Below are 20,390 nucleotides of genomic sequence, written 5' to 3'. Positions count from 1 at the left end.
GACAGTTTGGGTCAAAGGTTTTGTGGACGAAGTTTAAAGATTAAGTATAAATCATTACCAGCAGAGCAGTAGAAGTCTTAATTCCGTGTCGTTCGTGTGTGTGTGGATGGGAGTTTATACAGTATGTGCTGCATCAACAGATAGAAAACTTGACCCCTTATTCAGCATCACAGGCAATTATTCATAGTATAAAATAAGTAGGTAAATAATTACAGGGTGTTCATGTGAATACATTTTTTTTTTCTCCATATTTTATTTTATTCAATTGTAAATACTATGTTAGGTCGTATGTAATTGCATATGTGTTAATATTATTATTATTCCACACATTGTGCTTGGAGTTATTGACATTCTGATAAATGCTGTATGCTTTATTAACTGCAGTGTTATTGCTACCGTCAAGGACTTAAATGCTGTTCATCTCTGCTTAGTTATAAATAGCAGAACTCCTTCTTCCTTCTTGGCCTGCATTTTTCAGAAAGCACTCATACACTCACATACACTTACATACACATACACACCCACATACACATACACATACACACACAGACACACACTCTCACACTCACACACACACACACACACACACAGAGACACTCACACATACCCCACACCGCCTTTCTTCTCAAAGTAATGTAGGTTTTATATATTATCTAATACCATGGGGGGGGGGGGGGGGGGGGTCTATAAATAACCCAGAAATGTGTGCTGTTACAATTTACTCGTGGGTGAAATAATATTTGTGCTGTGCTCTGAAGTCTGTAGGTAATGCATTGTCTTCTGAAGCCTGTGCTTTTAATTTGAGATTAATTGGGTTATTTTAGTCTGAAGGATTTACCAACAATAACGTCTGACTGTAGAGATACTCATTTCAATAGTGTGCAAAGCAAAAAGGTAACTAAAAACAACTGTGTTTCCTCTATAATCTTTAAGTAATGTTTGTCTGGTTTCGTCTTGAAAGCCCAGGAAGTGTGCAATGCTGGGAGCGATGATATAAACCTGCATTTTTATCATGATGGATAGATAATATATTGATTAACACTGGGTTGACACACTGATAATTCAGAAACTGTTCAGTATGGTGTATTTAAAAATTCCTTGTATTTTCAGGTGATGGAAATAAAAGGGCAGATGATTCACGTCCTCGAGTCCAACACTGTCCTATTCCTGGGGTCTCCTTGTGTGGACAAGCTGGAGGAGTTGATGGGCCGAGGTCTGCACCTCTCGGACATTCCTATCCATGATGCCACGCGGGACGTCATCCTTGTGGGCGAGCAGACGAAGGCCCAGGACGGCTTGAAGAAGCGCATGGATAAGCTGAAGGCCACTCTAGAAAAGACCCACCAGGCCCTAGAAGAGGAGAAGAAGAGGACTGTGGACCTGCTCTACTCAATCTTCCCTGGGAACGTGGCCCAGCAGCTCTGGCAGGGCAAGACTGTGCAGGCACGCAAGTTTGACGATGTCACCATGCTCTTCTCGGACATCGTTGGCTTTACCGCTGTGTGTGCCAAGTGTACCCCCATGCAGGTGATCAGCATGTTGAATGAGCTCTACACTCTCTTTGATTATCAGTGTGGAATTCTGGACGTATACAAGGTATGTTCCATTTTTTTCCATCCTGTATTTTATGGGAAACTAGTCATTTTTCTACCAATATTCATGTTTTTAAGTATACTTTAGCCATCTGGCTTATTTAAAAAACTAGAGAAACTCAATATTCTATGTTATTGCCACACGTCTAGTGCCAACTTAATGTAGGACTCAGTACTGTAGTGTTTCTTCATTCTTCAGGTTAATGCAGAAAACCACTGTACCTTGAAGACTAAGTGAATCCCTTCAGAGGCCTGGGTCAGAGTTACTGAATAAATTACAAGCTCCATGTAGTGCTGACAGTTTTAAATTTTTCTTCATTCAATGTTTTTTCTCTCCCTTGAGAGCAAAATACTTTTATCTGAAAAGTCAGCAGAGATTGCATGCACTCTCCTTTGTCAGGTCATGCAACAGGAGGCCAATTAACGGTATTGCTTTATGTGTATTACATATATTCTAGTATATCAAAAATGAACCCAATCAGGTCAAGATTTACTAACTTGGTCCCCCCAAGCGTTCTGCATTTCATTCCCAATATGTATTGGAGGACAGTGTATGTTCTCAGTTTACAAGCTCTTAAACCCTTCCAGGAAGCATCACAAGTAGGGGGTACCTATAAATTGCTTCCCCATTCTCAACTAACCTGTAATGCTTGGTTTCATATGGCCTGAGGTTAATAATGGTAAACAACTGTGTCTTCTAGTTTGTTAAGTAAAATAAATGGGGAGGAGGGGAGTTAAAAAGATGTTAAAAGGTTAACTGGTTTAAGGTTTTCTCTGAGCCAGCAGGAGAGTGATTATTTCATTTTGGATTGTTGCAGATAGAAACGATAGGGGATGCATACTGCGTGGCGTCAGGGCTGCACAAGAAGAGTGACTGTCACGCCAAACCAATTGCACTCATGGCCCTGAAGATGATGGAGCTTTCTGAAGAAGTGTTGACTCCAGATGAAAAACCCATACAGGTGAGCATTGATAGGACTGAACACACTGATAAACAATGACATGGAATGACAAACAATAACATACAGTGACATGTCATGACAAAATGTGCATTCTGTATGTAACACTACAATACCAGAGGTTGTTTACATTATGGTTTTTATGACTCTTAAAGTGATTGTTTGTGAGAGAACCACACTTCTTCCTATTTTGTTACCTTGTATCTCAGACCCTGGCTGCTTAAAAACATGAATGAGTCATGTGTACTGTGTCCATTTTAGGACATCCTCGGGTAGCACTCCTTTCTGTGTCAGGCATCAGTCCTCCTCGAGTCAGAGCTTCCCAATCCTGGTTCTGGGGACCCACTGTGTCTGCTGGTTTTCATTCCAACTGAGCTCTTAATTGCTTAACTAGACCCTTTATTTGAACTGATTGAATTTGCTTAATTAGACCTTTTTAATTGTTTTCAGCTCTTACTGTTGAAGAGTTAAAAAGTTACTGTTAAAATGTTATAGCTAACTTGAATCAAAACCAGCAGACACAGTGTGTCCCCAGGACCAGGATTGGAAAACCCTGGTCTAAATCACCCAATCAGACAAGAGCAAAAAACTTTCAATGCTTCCATTAGATGACACAAATGTCAATCAATCATTCGACAAGTAGGTGGCATTAAGTTATTGTGGTGGATGAGTAAGAAGTTATTAAAGAAAAGAGGATTGTATAATATGTCTGATGTCAAGATGCTGAGAAGATTTGACTTGCAATTTAAATCCAAGCAAATTCAAATAATTAAATTGCACGTTGTAACTTAACACATTTTTAAAGCACTTAAAATATACAACTAAAGAACGGTAAAAATGCATTGACTATTCAGCAGCTACACTGTATTGCTAGCAATTGGTTTACATTTTCATTTTTTTTAAATTATACAATCCTCTTTTCTTTAATAACTTCTTACTCACCCACCACACTAACTTAATGCCATCTGCCTGTCAAACGATTGATTGACATTTTTGTCATCTAATGGAAGCATTAGATGACCTTTAATTACGCTTCAGCTTGTGGATCCCTGCATGTTTCATTTAGGTTTGGTGAAAATGATGCAGTTTTATCATCGCCCGTGAATATATGCAAATGTTAACTGCTTAACACCTTCCATCTTTTGCTGCTGGTGCACTTAAAAACTTTCCCTAGTAAAAGCACAGTGTGGCAACTGTGGTAAATGCATACCAATTAAAATTACAATTCTGAAAGTAATAAACAACGTCCAACTAAATTAAATGTCTGAATTTTCTGATTTGGGAAGTTAATTGGGTATATTCCTTTCTGTAAAAATCTGCTGTTTACCATTTGCAGTATAACACTTTTGGAATCTAATCCACAGGCTCTTCAGGAAAAGGGCGCCAAATTGATAGAGCATCTGTATCAGTGCCATGTACTGTATTCTAAAAAATAATGGTAATTAGTTTTATTCCATAAAAAAACAACAGTGCGTGAGTTGAAAATGTATCTATGTTTAACAGGAATATAAATAAGTCTCAAACACAAACACGGTGGTTGTTTTCTGACACGTAATGTACAAAGTGAAGATGACTGTTAAAATGCAATGTAGGGTTTCAGAGTTCAGTGTATTGGGCAAAATAATTCGAAATGGACCTCAATCTAGACGCCTGGGAACCGACTGTAACTCTGCATTTCTGGGACTCCGGTAATTGATTAAACTATGTGGGTTTGTACCTCTAGCAGTTGCATTGTAAACTGATGGATAAAATAATTGTTATGCAGACTATAGGATGAAAAATGAAGGAAGAAATGTATTTTGCGTCATGTATTAACTTCTGTTTAACAGTGTGTAACGCATTTGGCGTTCAAGAGTAGCATCCTTAATTAAAAACACTGAATCTCAAGATACTGTAGATATAAGTAATAAAAGAGAACACATTTGGGGTGTATCTTGGTTACACCCTGTCAATATTTCCCCTCAATAATAGAAAATCCTAGTTTCCTAGTCTGTTCCAATAAAGCACAGCCATTTTGTAAGGAATTTGGCATATATATATATATATATATATATATATATATATATATATATATATATATATATATATATTCAGCATGAGGTCTGAGGGTTTTTCTATATTAATACAGAACCAGGGAAATTAAATACATTCATCATTATACAGAATTAGAAACAGATATAAAGCTGTAGGATACAAGAAGCAGCAGAGGATTAAGCATTGCTTTAATCTCTGGAATCAGTTCAAACAGTAATTCCGTTATTTTTTATTCTCAGCGGTGAGTGTGACTCATCATGCTTTCACTATGGTTATATAGGAAATAATAGTGTTGGAAAAATACTAATGGTAAATCTTTTAATTGACCCATGAAAAGACCGCTAGCCAATCGACAGCCTTATAGAGGGTAACAGCCTGAGAAATGTACATCTTACAAGTAACAAACTCCCCAGGTACACTTTTGAGTCCTTAAATTAACCTTCTAGTTTTGATTTATTGCCTTTTGGTTTAATGCCTTGATGAGTATGTCCTGTAAAAAAAATAAAAGGATGTAATAGATGTACTACATCACGATTTGACAGTTGCAGTTATGGCCATTTTAAAAATAATTAATGTGCAGCAGTTATATAGATCTGTAATTGAGCGTTGTTAAATATTGTATGAGACGTCATAGATAATCTAATTAAAATATAACAGTGAAAGCAGCTATTCATTATAAATTAACACCAGTTAAAACTGAACAAGCTGCAACAGGAAAATATGAGGTATAATTATAGTTCCAGAACAAAGTTGTGTGTCACATAGCAATTAATATGATTAGGTGTTTATTTGTAATTCATTGAGACCTAGATGTCAGGCAGTAATCAAGACCAAAGTTCCCATTAAATGCTGAAGCAATCAGGGTGGTGATTTAAATAGGATACAATAATGTGTTTAATGTTATTTGTACAATGGATTCCTCAGTATGGCAAATACTCACAGATGTTCAACTCAAGTAGGAGTCACGGTAGTTACTTTGACCAAGTTAGAAAAAAAAGGATAGAGGGAAAATACTGTGAATACCTATACTGGACCAAACTTTATGGGGAATCTCCAGTATTGCTACAGCTGCATTTATTTTTGTAGATGGAACTGAGAAACAGCTTCCTTAAGCTGTCCTCAAAACTCAGATGATACACCTCAGTTAACTTGCCCTACCCTGCACATTCTAAAAGCTAATGCTATCTTCTCTTTGGTCTGGTGACCTGCACTACACAGTTCACCAGTTGAGGTATAATCAGTGTTGAAATATTCACCCGTATAAAGGCCAGCAAGGCCAGCACCATGGACAGCAACCACTTGGTACGCACCCCTGTTTTTAACTACCAGTAGTTCCTTTAGTTGTCTCAAAACAGCACCAGTTTGAATGACAATATCCCTATTTACAGCAAATAGTTCATCTGGTGCTGAAGATGGAGGGCTTTCTGCTTCATCAAAGGAAAAGAAAAGGCTTTAATCAAATTCAAATCTGAAAATTTATTTTGCTTTATATACATAATTAATTTAAATCAGTAAATAAAGGCGATTCAAATTCAGGAAATCTCTCTCTCTCTCTCTCAAGTGTGGAAAATAATGCCTTTCCTTAAAAAGTACTGGGAAGAGTTTTTTTTGGCTTTTTTGGGATAACAATATCAAGACACTAATCAAATCTAGGGTGTAGGATGTAAATGTGCAAACAATTTTGATATTTGTTAAAGGTAAGTTGTTTCAGTTTTCATTTTTAGCATTATCTTCCTCTATTTAGCCTTGAATGAAGAAGAATTAAGGGGGACTTGATTGAAGTCTTTCATATCTTAGAAGGAGTTGACAGAGTTAACCCTAATTAATCCTTAAAGCACATCACACAAACCATGACCAAACCACACAGTGGACAGAGGGTGGGAGACACTTCTTTACACAGAGAGTGGTGTTGATATGGATTGGGTTACCCTGTTGCTGATGCTGAATCACTGGGATCCTTTAAGACCCAACTTGACAAGGTTTTGAGATCAATCAGCTTCTAGGAACCAGGTGAGCATAGCTGAGCCAAATGGCCTCATTTCATTTCTACATTTTCTTGTTTTTATGTTGCCCTACTATTGAATGGTAATCATTTTCTCTGTATCAAAATCCACCTGGTGTTATCTGTAATCCTAAATGATGGCTTCTTTTGAGTGCTTCCTGATTCTAAAGAAATCACATGATGTGTGACCTTTGGACTCTGCTGGCCACGCCTGTGTCATACTATTACTACAGACCAGGTGGAACACAGCATCATGTGATATTTCAAATATATGTTGGCATTTTTACATTTAATTGAGAGGGATTCAATTTCTGGAAGTCACAGACAAATATCCTGTATTGCAGCACAATCTCGAGCACAAAATGACTTGTGAACTGCCTTGCAGTGCTTACAAGAAATACCTTTCTTTATCTTCCTGGTATCCCGTGGTGTCACTCTTCCATAATCCTGGTTGTTTTGATATTTTTAAGATAACTAGTGGAATACATAGGGGCATCTGTAATACTAAATGTTGGTTATTAGGTGTATGAATGCTCACAATGATCATGTGTTTATTTTGATTGCATTAAATGAGTGTTTGACTGCTGTGGTGCAGTTTTAATACATTACCTTATTAATGGGTCTGATACATATGCAAATACATTGTACTCCAGAAAGATTTTGCCCATTATTATTTATGAGCACACGTGTCTATAATACCCATGGAGCACAAGGAACAACACGGTGTTGTTCAAACAAATGAAGAGGCATGAATGTGTGAACTGGTATTGTTTCCAGCTCCGTTACTGTTTGCACCTCAGAGTATTACAGCTTCTGGAGTAGATTGCCTCCAGCCTATATTCAGTAGAGCTGTTCTTGGATTCGTCAGCACCAAAGGGATTGCAACAAAAGTTATTTTAAATTGAGTACTGCAGTACACACACGCATGTTGCTTAGTTATTTTAAAGTGGTTGGAACGAATGGAATAATTGCATACAATTCTTAGAAATTCTCTCTTTAAGGTAATTGTCAGTTGGTTGCTGTCCATGGTTCTGGATTGAAGTGCTGCTGGAGGCTGGGGTCTACATTTCACCTACTTTATATACAGTTGAATATATGAAGCTCATCTTCATTTCTTCAGTTTCTTTTGCACCCTGGTTAGACCTCATCTGGAGAACTTATCTATAGTACGGCCACCAGCCCATGGGGAAGATATTATTAACCTTTAGAATGTGCAGTGTTGGGCACCCAAGATAATATTAGATCTTCATAAAGCTTATTCTTTTATCAGAACATCATGGCCATATATCAAATATGTGGATGGTACCTAATACTGCTGCCTGCTTGAAATGATCTGTTCAGCGATATCAATATACATAGTGATCAAGGGGGGTCTGAGTGGGTTAAAATTGGCACCCTTCTAGCAGTAATTGTGTGTCTCCATTTTTAATGATTTTTTTTGTATTTACAGCTGAACACACTCTATTAGTTCTTTCTTTTCTGTCACAGCAGCCTGTTTTGTAGGATTCGCACCTGTGAAGAGCATGACACAATTTAGATTGTTTTAGTCAGGCTTGTGTCCACTTTCGCTCACACACGCACAGTGCAATCATTGAAGCCTCAGCGAGCTGGGTCTGTGGGGGTTCTGTGATTCACCCACTGCAAATAGAACGGTGCAATAAAAAATAAAGATCCTCTACCCAAACAGTATGATAACCTGCTGGAGCTGGCCTTGGTGTTCAAAGAAGCGAACACAGAGGGACTCCAAATTGATTTTTTTTTTGTTACTCAGCAAAGATGACATGTTGACACAATCAGACTTTAGGCCAGCTCCCAGGGTACTCATATAAATGTCACACATCCACAGAGACTGTCTTCAGGTTCTGGCTTCTCTTATGCCTTCTCAGACAATGCGATGGAACCACTTTCTAACCCTTTCAACAATGCCTTTATACATACTGAGGTATGTAAACACTGATCAAAGCTGATAAGTACTGGATTTCAAGTGTTATCAGATAAGAACGTGAATGGTTCTGAATGGTCATACTTAAAATGACGTACTTAGACACTAATCCTAGTGATAATAGCCAAATGGAAAATGGTAATAGATCTATCTGACAGCACAGAATTGAATGCATATGAAAATGGGATTGCTTCATATGCAACTAAGAGGTATTTTCTCATATTTTATTTGTGCACAAGTAGACACTCTTAACAGATTTATAAGTGTAGTTGCTACTGGAAGTGACTAATTAAATGTATAATCAGTCTGGGCCTTTTAATCAATTTTAAAGTGTTACCATTCCTTATTTATTGTCCGCATAGATTTTCTGCAACAGTATGCTGCAGTACTTTGTATAATAAATTGTGGAACACCCAGTTTTAGTCCAAACTAAGACCTGGGCAGCAAACAGCAGCCTGTAAAATAGATATCCTTAAAAAGTGATACTTGATGACCCATGTTGTCAAGGAAACACATACAGTGTCTAGTCAAAGTTGTCACATTATCGTTTCTGCTTTATCCAATGGCTTTTATAAAACCACAAAATGCCTGTTTATGCTTATTTGAAATTGTGCAGATTATGTGTAACAAATGCACCAGGCTAAATACATTCTGACAATCTGACAATCTGAACTCTCAACCCTCAGTTTGACTGGCTATACCAAGACTTACTGCCTGCAGTGAGGAGGCTGCAGTGAAACAGCTAGATACCTTGTGATCGATGTCTGTTGTGTTAATGTGTCTCATCACAGGAGGGTCCTAACACTGCGTCACATTTAGAAATCTCGGTCCAGGGTGTTTGTGAGAGAGTAGAGAATTCAAGTGTACCTGCTAGCACCAGCAGGGTGTCTGTACGTATCTCAGCTGAAATGGAGTGACAGTAATTTGTCTTAGTCACAGCGCTGCCCTATTTCACATTAGCAGCACTAGCTAATGGCCAGGATAGGAAAATAATGCCCATTCATCACTCAGGTCACAGCCAGTGGTCCTGTCTCAAATGCCAGTTACGCGGTTGTATTTTGGAAATTACAGTCTTGGAGAGTATATTGTACATACTACGTGGTAGAGCACACAGAAACTGATCTTTATACACTTATAACAGTGTACAGATGTCGTCATGTGATTATTTGGACTTTCCCTTTCAGCCAGGCCAGGGAACGTGCATTCTAATCACAAACCTTTGACCACCAGGCCACTTGGTCTCTGTAAACACACTGCCTGTATCTTGCCAAGTGGAATCCCATTTTGATCTTGCTGGGAAGCTGAAATCTGAAATGGAGACAATCACGTAACTGCAATGGCTCATCTGAGGATTATCTTCCAGTGATCTGCTAAAAACCTGACTTTAAACAGTACGTATAAACCTTATAAATGATAAGAACACAAAATAAATCTTTCATTCATAACAGTACAATATGCGTGAGAGCGTGGATTATGAAACTGACATCACACACAGTCATTAACTTCCCAGTTGCTGCAGATTTCTCATCTGACTCCATATGCAGTATAACTGCTCCTGAGTGTTTTTACTTGATGTGTTGCTAAAACGCTTTTGCAAAGATTTGAATAGAATCCAATACAATTTCAGTGTTGACTGGAGTACAGCAGGAATGCAAACTTTGTATTAGTGTAGCAGTGAAAAGCGTAAGGAACGTCAAAGCTGTCAAGTTCAAGATTGATGAGGATTTGAACACCTGATATTCCAGCTGTGAAGTTCTTCCAGCCTCTTTTCTCAAGCACTACAGGTCTACCATCACTCTCCAGGGCACAGTTCCACTTGGACGACCCTCATAGTGTTGCATTTTATGTCTGGTTAAATGAATCTCTCAGCATGTTAAATCAATCCCTCAGTATTTTCACGGTACAGTAATATGGGCATATATCTGTATTATGGTTCACAGCAGCACATTCATTTACAAAATACGCATTTCACCAAAAAATAATTGGGACAGTGCTGGGATACATAATGTACAGTGCATGCTGGAGGGCAGCGTTGAACTGTAAGTGAACTTGCTGCTGTATCCTAGGGTCACCTTGATGATGTGGCCTCACTTCAGTGGGGCTTATCCTAGAAATGCACATTTCTCAATAAATTGGTACATTCACTGCGCAGTTGCTGTTATCAGTTAATTTGTGTCAAAGTCTCTGAATCAGTTCACTCCCACTTTTCTTCCTGGCTTAAGAAAGTGTGCTTGTATTCAATTAACAGCTCCCTCGCCTCAGTGCTGTTGGAGCAGTGGGAAGCTTTTAAGTTCTATTAATAGTCTCCTTCTGTTCCACCAGCACAGAGCCGAGGAGTACAGGGCAGAAACATTGACAAGTCTCAATATATTGACACTGACAATGCACTGATAGAATAAGCTTTATTTTATATTAAGTCTACAGTACAGAAATAACTATTTGCAGCTGTCTGTACATTTCTGTTTTACCACAGCAGAGCAAAATGTGTTGGTTCTGTTTTTTAATGGATTCATCTCTTGGTGCACTGGACTCATCTGCCTGATGTCTTAAGGCTGAAAGAAATTCAACACTTGCCCTCAACTGACCCCTATGGCTAATGTGCATTGCATTTTATGTGGCTATGCAATGATCTGGTATGATGTCGCCATGTCACAGGAGGAGCATTTTTAAACTCGCAACCACAACCAATCATTCCCACACAAGTCACTGATTTGCTGTATATACTGAAAGGGAAAACTTTGTTAATGGGCTTGATTTATTCTGAAAGGAAATTACCATCATTTACCATTCTAAAACCAATATGAAAGGGTACGATTCGCTTGGCCTGAGTGTGCCACATGGGGTAGGGAAGACCTATGTGGTTTCTTTTTTGGTTTATAACCAGAAATGTTCAGTAGTTGTCATGTAATGGAGCGTCTACATGAATTTCTTTGACCCTAATCTGCTTTGATTGTTATTTGTTTTAAAATTTTAACACCATTCTCTGACCAGGCAAAACCAACAGTACAAAATAACTACAACTTTCTGTTTGTATAATTTATTGTATGCATTTCTTACAGTTTTTAAAAACACAAGTACACAGTGCTGGAAATAGATGCTTCCTGTTACAGGGGGGCACACACAAGGTATCAAAAAGAAATGATCTCAGTAGAAAACTGGTTCAATCAGAGCCAACATACTGAGGAGATAATCAACTGCACAACTGCCCCAAAGGAACCCTTGCAGTATGTGTGCTATTTTTAATCGAATCTTCTAGTGTCTGGGGCACTTCACTGGGCAGTATCTAAAACAGTGGCACACCAAATATTCAAAATCTGTTTTCCTGTCTTAAGTTACCTTCACTGTCATTATCCCTTCCCTCAATGTCATTGTGGTGCTCAACCTTTTAATTTCTTGTAAGTTGAGTAAGTATCTTCAAATTGTATTTTCTTCATTTTGTTCCTTCTTAGTACTATACCTGTTTTTATTTATCTGTGTTAAGGTGATTTGACTATTCAGATACTGCTCTTCAGTCCTAGGTGCCTGTCTTAATGTAGGCTGGGTCAGACAAAATATCTTTCCTTTACCGAGCACCAGTAGCATGTAGCGCACTGCAGTGTTTCTCCAGATAAACAAAAGGAAATCCCTTCCGAAGTGGAAGATCACTGGACCCCTTGGCTGATCTAACCCACATTATTTATGTCTATGGCAGGTCCTGAACTTCAGTCAAACCTTAACACAGACTTAAAAATAAAGCTAAAACACAATAATTGCAAAAAAAACCACTAAAACATCTCCAATGGTGCAGCACTTAGAATAGCAATCTTCAAGGCTGTCTGCAGGTATTAATGCCCACTTGTATTATACTGTAATACCACTTGTGACAGAGATCGAATGTTTCTTGGTGTTAGATCTCCCTCTCGACCTGTGAGGGCACTGTGTAACGGGAACAGAGTACCCTTAACTGGACTTTTTGGCTTACGGGGTCAAACCTGGGGAATTACAAATACCGAGTGATACACGCCGCTGTATCACTCCAACATTATTATTTACAGGTGTTTGCCATAAGGCTCTGGACATTGTTAATTAAATCAATAAACACCCTTGCACCTGAAATCATTGTCTGTCTGTTTTATATTCGCTCTACACTGCACTCACCTGTATTCACTCAGCACTTTGCCACACACTCCATAAGGGGATCAGTGAAAATGGTACTGACGCTATTACAGGGTAGGAAAAAAAAGCCATTTACAGATTTATGAAATACATCTCATTTAAAAATTCGATTGTGATATAGCTACTGGACTGGGATTTTCAAGGTTGAAGTGTGCTGTCACAGTTTCTGTTTGATAACCACTGCTCCAAGCCATGAGTAAAAAATGTCTCCTTTTATTTCCTTTGCTTTGTTTTTCAGTTGAGAATTGGAATTCACTCAGGGTCTGTTCTGGCTGGTGTTGTTGGTGTGAAAATGCCTCGTTACTGCCTGTTTGGGAACAATGTCACTCTTGCCAGCAAGTTTGAGTCTGGAAGCCATCCACGGTGTATCAATGTCAGCCCAACCTCATACCAGTGAGTACCAACCAGGGGAAAACACACTGATAGGAATAAAATAGCATTGTGGGACACTGCTGTTCAAGCAAACAGGAACAGCTACCGAGTGCTTATGGAAATATAATCATTGAAACGAGGTGTGAAAGTATGGGGGGGGGGGGGGGGGGAATCTATTTTAAAATGATATAAATGGAATAGCAGAGTTGTGTCTGATTGGTTGTTAAAGTATCCGTTTTCCTTTTCATCTGGTTGCTATGACATTTCACTGCTTATATTTTTATTCATGTTTATATTGTTCATTAATCCTATTAGCAAATGACTGTGATGGGTAATTTCCATCAAGACAAGCCATGGGACAAATTGAATAGAGGTTAAAGGCTCCATGTTCCATTATGAATCCACTGTGCCATACCAGCCCCTTTCTACTGATTAATGTCAATGCAATGGGCCGGCTCTATTGGCTACCTTAATTCAGACTTGTAATCAAAATAGGAGAAAGACATAATTAACAAAGACTATAGCAATTGGTTGCCCTCTAAAGCCCCAAGGATTTTAAAGGAGCACATTGAAGCAGTGAATAAAATTGCCTGTACTAGAGATTATTTAAACTTTTTTGTTAAAAAGCAGTTTGCTTGACTTGTATTCTGTGTCATTTGACACCCTGAACTTTCTCTAATTACCTTGACATTTTCAGACGGATGAATACCGACACCTTTAGCACTTTCCATATCTTGTATAATACTCTGAGCTTCTTTGTCTAGCACTGAGAAATGTTCTTCATGTCTAAATGTCAGCAACCAAACAAACAGGAGCAACTACAGCCTGCTTAAGGAAATTCTCTAATTGAATCGAGATCTTAGATAATGCAATAAAATCAGCATAATGATCTAAATGGGGACTCTGTGCAAAGCAGTGTTGGAGTAGACGATAAAGAATGTATTTTCCTTTTTAACTGGTTTCTATGGCGTCTTGCATGTTTCTATCTGTCAAAGCCATTAGAAAATTGCATTTAATTAGCTGGTTGATGAAATACCAGTAGAGAGGGCCGTATCCTAACAGCTTGCAATGTGGATGACTGTTATTTATTTATTTTTTCTCTTAGAAATTACCTTTTTTATATATATCAACTACAGTATGTTGTGTTGTTTGTATTTACATTGAAAATAATTAAAATCATTTCCTGTAATCAGATATTATTTTCTGTTGTATTTTCCACTTGTAACGTAGCCACATGTCAAACTGTTGCTGTGGTAACCACTTTTCTTTTATTGTTCAAGGACATTTTTGCCTTTAGAGCTTAATGGCTGTAAATCACATAGAATTTTCTAGAGACTATCACTGCATAAGCAGCATACATGACATACTTACCTCAGAAATAACACTATGAGTAAATATTAACTATATCTATGTGTAAATTGTTAGGCAGACCACCAGGTTCAATATCAGTGCTTGAAGGTGTTATCTGTAATGGTTGCTGAAAGAATATGCAGTGGCAATCAGGTTTCAATGGGGGCCGGGGCTCTCGAAAGCTACAACTAACTCTGGGGAATGTAAACACACTGGCCAATGGATCTGTGAAAGACATAGGACAAGATGCTCAAAGTCTACTCCAAATTGTAATTAACATTTTTTTTTCAGAAAGAAAATGTGTACCCAATTAAGTTAACACCCCCCTCCTCAGATTTAGCGTTTTGCCAGTAATCTTAAGTTGTTTATTAGTTGGTGTTGTCAGGTTTCTGATGACTTGAACATAGCAATTTAAATACAATTTTTTACATTATTATAATAATCATATATTGTACTTGGATTCATTTGCAGGACAAATATGATGATGGTTGGTAAAGTGGGCTCTTCCCCAGGGCAGAAGAGAGCCCAAATTCTCTCAAGCACAAAACACATATAGGGCCCAATTTATCAAGGTGTTTCCAGTAAAATCTCCACTTTAAACACTTGGGTGGCTTGTCAGGTCGAATCAGTGGTGTCCTGGCTTGTGGCCCTAAACCCCATTGACAGTGTCCCTTTTTATTCTATAAGTTAAATCCTCTGGTTATTAAATAGCTTTTGTCCCTGGAGGGGTTGTTAAGCTTTGACTTGCCTATAATACAGTAGGACGAAGAATGATCCTGATTCATAGTGGAAAAGCAAAACCACAGACAGCAGCACTTTCTAGTTAAATATTCTGTTTGCTTTTTTTTTTGACAGCATGTATTGGACTGGCTTTCCAGCTTGCTTGTACTTGCTGCTAATAATCAATGAAGCATATTGTAGCAAAATACACTGGGGCTTGAAACTGAGGATAGAGCTTTTTTTTGTATCTAGCAGTCATGGTGGAGATGTGTCCAAACTCTGATATTTAATCTAGGTAGTGCAGCAAATGTGCATCAGTTCAGGGGAAATGAGCTACTTTTGAAATGTGGGGTTTAGAAACCAGCAATGTCTTTCACTCTAATGCCTGTCCTGTTTTTAGTATCATATTTCAGATGCTGTCATACATTATTTTACAAAGGGTTCATAATTCAATTAAGAAAGCAGCTTACATTGCCCCTTATAAAAGCTTAACATAGTTGTATCATAGCAAAGTGTAAAAACACACGATGAAAGCATGGTAAAGCATAGGTAATAATTGTAAAGCACAGGGCAGTATGGTAAATCAAAATAAAAAAATTCAAAACATGGTAAATCCCTAGTATAACCATGGGAAAGACAACATGACACTTTTACAAGGGGGGAATCCTTAAAGGATTCTTCTTGTTGATCCTAATTTCTTTATAGTTGTGTACCAATGTCAGGTGGTATTTTATTACTATTATTTATTTATTATTATTTTTTTTTACCTTTCTCACAAAATGATGCATGATTTTCACTGGAGTAAAATGCTTTAAGCCTTAGAACACCCTGCTAAGCACCAGTTTAAGAATATAGAATGAGATCAAATGCCACAGCAGTTCATTTGAATTATTTAGAATGTGCTTCTCCCTGCATTGGAAAGGCACAAATGAAAGCAGCGGAGCATACATGCTGACAGAGTGAGGAGAAAGTAGGGCAGCGTTGCCACTGCCTCAAAGAGATTTTCCATTTGAATGCTGCTGTTTTTGTTTTACACTTAGGGGCGCAATACATTGAATCAAACACCCGTGGCAAGTTTGACTGAATGTCAGATAGGGGAAGGAAAAATCACTGGTGCTGTTTTATGTAATTGATTTCATCCTCAGTAAGCTTTGCATATGTATGTTACCCCGTAATTGACATGGATCTGAATTAGCTATGTGACCGGCTGGCTTGCAGTGGTGATGTGTGATGACGTCACGGACCAGGAAGTAACTGAAACCAGAACAATGGATGGGCGGGTGAAGCTGAATGCTATGGCACTCAGCTGAATTTATTAATAAACAAAACAAAAACAAAAGATTTAAACAAAACAACAAAACACAAAACAAAAAGGCACAAGGGCCAAACGAATAAACAAAGACTGTTTAGCAGTCGTTTTTTTAAATGTTATTTTTCCTCGCTCTCACTCTCGCTCTCTCCCCGTACTCTCCTCTGTACACTCCACCCCGCAGCACGGGCAGCTGCAGGTTCTTATACTCTGGCCGAGGGGTTAACTAGCTGTTAATTATCTTATTACCCCTCGGCTACAGTCTGCACGCGTTTGGTAAGGATGCATGACTGTCAGCTAGTTAAATAATCAGTAGCTGATCAGTCATGCATCCTCACGAGGTTTTTAAATATAAATAAGAAATACGCGGCGCTGTTATCCGCGCCGCAAACAATAATACAAATAATAATAATTAGGGGCGGGACACTCCGCCACAGCTAACAAAATCTTTTTTTTTGGTTTTTATTTGGAGTTTGTGAAATTGGTGCTCAGCTTAATGCATCTCAAGCCTAAACTGAATGGCCACCCTTTCCTGCTATTCATTCCTGAGTTTAACAACACTGCCCAGTCAATGAGGGAAGTGATTTCAGTAGTATATAGGCTTGACCCCACAGTTGACAGTGTATATTTCCAACAGTACCATGATAGTCCCTCTACATTACATCAGGCCCATCACTTACCAAACTTTCCCTTTGGTATATGATGTGGCCATTTTGTGGAGTTTACACTTAAAATAATGCGGCCTGTGTCTCTGAGCTGGTATTTCTTCGGTTGTGATGAGGCAAAAATGTATTCGCGTTTAGAAAGGGCATTATAGCTCATGCCAAACTAGTTGGAACTTTCCAGACTACAACTGTGTCAAATGACTGATTGGTCTCTGCAAATACTGTATTCGAATCCTTAAATTTACTAAAGTACCTACTGAAGTAATTATTATATAATATGTCTGTGAAGGCAGACTTTGTCCCCCTGGTTTTTAGTTCTGCAAGGATAAACTGACAGTTTTGGAAAGTGCGTTCATATTTTTCAGAAAGGCTAATGTGCTTTCATTTTTCTTCCCCTCAGGCTACTTAAAGGAGATAACAACTTTGTCTTTATCCCCCGGTCACACCAGGAGCTTCCGGACAACTTCCCAAAGGAAATCCCTGGCATTTGCTATTTCCTGAAGGCAGGCAATTCCCAGAGCCAGAACACGGGAGCCTCGGTAGCCACTGCAGCCAGCGGCACATCCACTCGCATCAGAAAGATCTCTTACAACATCGGCACCATGTTCCTTCGGGAGACCAGTTTATGAGGACTGGATGCAATCTTGCAGAGATTGTGCCAGGGAGCGCATTGCTTCAGATTCACAGTACAGGACTGCCCAAGGTCTTTTGGAGAATAGGCTCCTTTGACATTTAACACAGAGAAAAAAAGAGATGGAACTTAAATAACACGCTCTTAGCACTACAGGTATTATATATTATGGTATAATTTGGTGCCCTTTTCCCTGACATGGACTGAAAAGTTATTCTAGCACATGCATTACATAATCTGTCTTATTCCCTGTAGGCAAACAAGTATTCTTTCTCTCTGTCTTTCTCACCCTTGTCTTTCTCTCTCTCTCTCTCTCTCTCTTGCTTGGTATTTAATGAGGTAGAGGGTTACTTTGTCTTCAGTTCTGAGGCAGCTTAGTCTATTAATGAAGCTGTCTCTCCGGCTGTTTTAGGATGCATTCCCAGTTTAGAAAGCTTTGTTTTTTGATGGATAATCAGCATGCATTGTTAATGTACCATTCAACGTGTGTATTGAAGTGGGTCATTCAATAATAAAGCTGTGTTGTTGTTCTTACACCCAGACATCCCTACAGCAAATTAGATGACCAATAAAAGCTGCCTAACTGCTTTTAAAAAGCCATGTCAAAATTGTGGTCCCTTATAAAAGCCCATATACTGTAATAGCATGTCAAGCCTTGTAATGAGTCATAGCAAAACTTGGTTATAATACCCTGGTGTTTGTTATGGTACTACTATTAGCAGGCTAATGTTAGGAACTTTTCTGTACTCTTCAGAAAGCTTTTGAGGCAGATATATAAATGCAGAATGGCTAGGATCAGACATGTATATGTACAGTATTATCCATTTTACCACTAAAATAGGTGCTCACTAAATATCTTGTTATCCATTAAATTGAATTCCCATATTTAAATAAGTGCAAACGATTTTAATGAGAAATCTAAGCCACAAGTGCAGTCACCATTACTCTGTTTATGGGAAGGGTCAGTTGAGCGGTTCTGTTGTACATACTGTATATACTAACTTTAGCTAAATGAAAAGCAGGAAATATATATTTTATTAACTGTGCATCACACATTAAAAATAAGCAAGTGTTTGTTTATCAGGCGTTTTGATTGGTTAAGAGGAATGGTTATACAAAAGGTCAGCCAAAAATCTTACAGTCCTGAAACATGGGCAGCCTTTTTAAAGGACTCATCTAAAGCTGTGTCTGTAGTTCTGCCTTGCTCAGCTGCAAGCTCAAAGCTGTTATTGTTCATGACGTTTTCAAAAGCGATCGTTTACATCTCCACAGTCTGTGACAGCATAGACAGAAGGTGTTGCCTATTCTTTAGGGTTTTATTCCAATCTGTAATTTTTTTTAATCTGATTTTATAACATTAAAAGTTTTTTTTTTTAAATAACATTAAAGTGAGTATTTCTCCTTTCAAGTAAACTGCAAATTGGAACAGGTCCCTCTGTGATGTGATTTCCTGTTATTGTTGTTGTTTTCTGTAACCAGATTTATTACAGATGGAGGGGAGAACACTGACTTAAGCAGATACAATGTATTTCTTTCACGAAGCACCAACATGATTGCCATTCAAAAAACTTTTTTTTTTTTTTTTTTACGATGTCAGTTACATCAAACTCAGCCCTTAAATACCATGTGTCTTGTATATACAAATGTGATATTTTCCTACTGGCGTACAAGGCTGTGATTCTGAGCAGAGTCTGCTAAAATGTGATATTCTAGCAATATGCTCCTGCTTGACTTTGGCTGTCTAAACAGGAGAAAACAATCTGCCCAATCAGGCTAAATAGTACACTAGGGACATTTTCTGAATTTACTACAGCAAGCATTGATCTGTAGCATATATCATTTTTAAAAACATTTGTTTCAGTGATTTAGTTGCTAGTTGCTCCTTTTACAAAAGTAAAAGGAGCAAATAGCGATGTGACAAGAGACTAAACATTGTATTGTTTTGAGTCGTAACAGAATAGCATCTTCAGGGATTTAATTAAGACCCCCCTTTGGATAACAGATGCATGTTTTAATGAGAGTTTCACTGCTGTATGTAATTGGCTCCCGCGGTTGCATTCATTTCTCCAGAGGAAGACACAGTGGAGCTGTATGTACAGTTGTTGTCAAAAGTTTACATACCCCAATGGAAATGTGTAATTTCTAGAAATTTCTCAAACAACGAATTTTAGGAAAAATCTTTTGTAGCAAAAGATTTGTTTTTATGGATGAAAAAAAGAAATTGATATCTACAATTACTTATTTCAACAATTTTTTTTGGCAAAATTCAAAAAATGCTAATTCAAAAGTATTCATACTCTTTGATGCTATGATAGTATTGTCTACAAGGTGCTGGAAACTTCAATATGATAATGCAGAACCTAATTCTAGAAAAGTCTAGAAAATGCTGGACTGTGCTATCTGAAGACCTTAGGCAAAAATTATTTATTATCATAAAGTGGAGAAGGATACAAGAAGATTTTCAAGCATTTGAGTATCCCAATTTTCAACTATTGTTTCTATTATCAAGAAGTACAAGACTTGTGGTACTGTCACAATGCTCCCTCGGTCTGGAAGAAAGAAGGTTCTTTCACCAAGAATGTTGAAGAATTGTGAAGAAGGTTAATAACAATCCGAGATTGTGTGACTGGTAATCCCTGCAGCAATATAAAGCTGTGGG

At 38.1% G+C, this 20,390-nt stretch overlaps 1 protein-coding gene across 2 annotated transcripts in view; it reads left to right on the top strand.

The window, feature by feature from the left end:
* The window catches only part of LOC117972668 (guanylate cyclase soluble subunit alpha-2-like), a 37,973-nt gene extending 18,865 nt beyond the window's left edge, over positions 1–19,108 (top strand). Inside the window, exons 5-8 of one of the 2 annotated variants that reach the window (XM_059028514.1) lie at positions 1,111–1,596; positions 2,411–2,554; positions 12,923–13,077; positions 17,550–19,108. In XM_059028514.1, the coding sequence (XP_058884497.1) occupies positions 1,111–1,596; positions 2,411–2,554; positions 12,923–13,077; positions 17,550–17,601 (837 nt within the window). In that variant the 3' untranslated portion in view covers positions 17,602–19,108. Of the gene's footprint in view, positions 1–1,110; positions 1,597–2,410; positions 2,555–12,922; positions 13,078–17,500 lie in introns of both variants that reach the window. The other variant, XM_034922521.2, reaches the window with a different exon arrangement.
* The last annotated feature ends 1,282 nt before the right edge of the window (positions 19,109–20,390 follow it).

Source organism: Acipenser ruthenus, chromosome 8 (genome assembly GCF_902713425.1).
Source record: "Acipenser ruthenus chromosome 8, fAciRut3.2 maternal haplotype, whole genome shotgun sequence".
Classification (NCBI taxonomy): domain Eukaryota; kingdom Metazoa; phylum Chordata; class Actinopteri; order Acipenseriformes; family Acipenseridae; genus Acipenser; species Acipenser ruthenus.
This window is presented reverse-complemented; position numbering and strand designations above follow the sequence as displayed.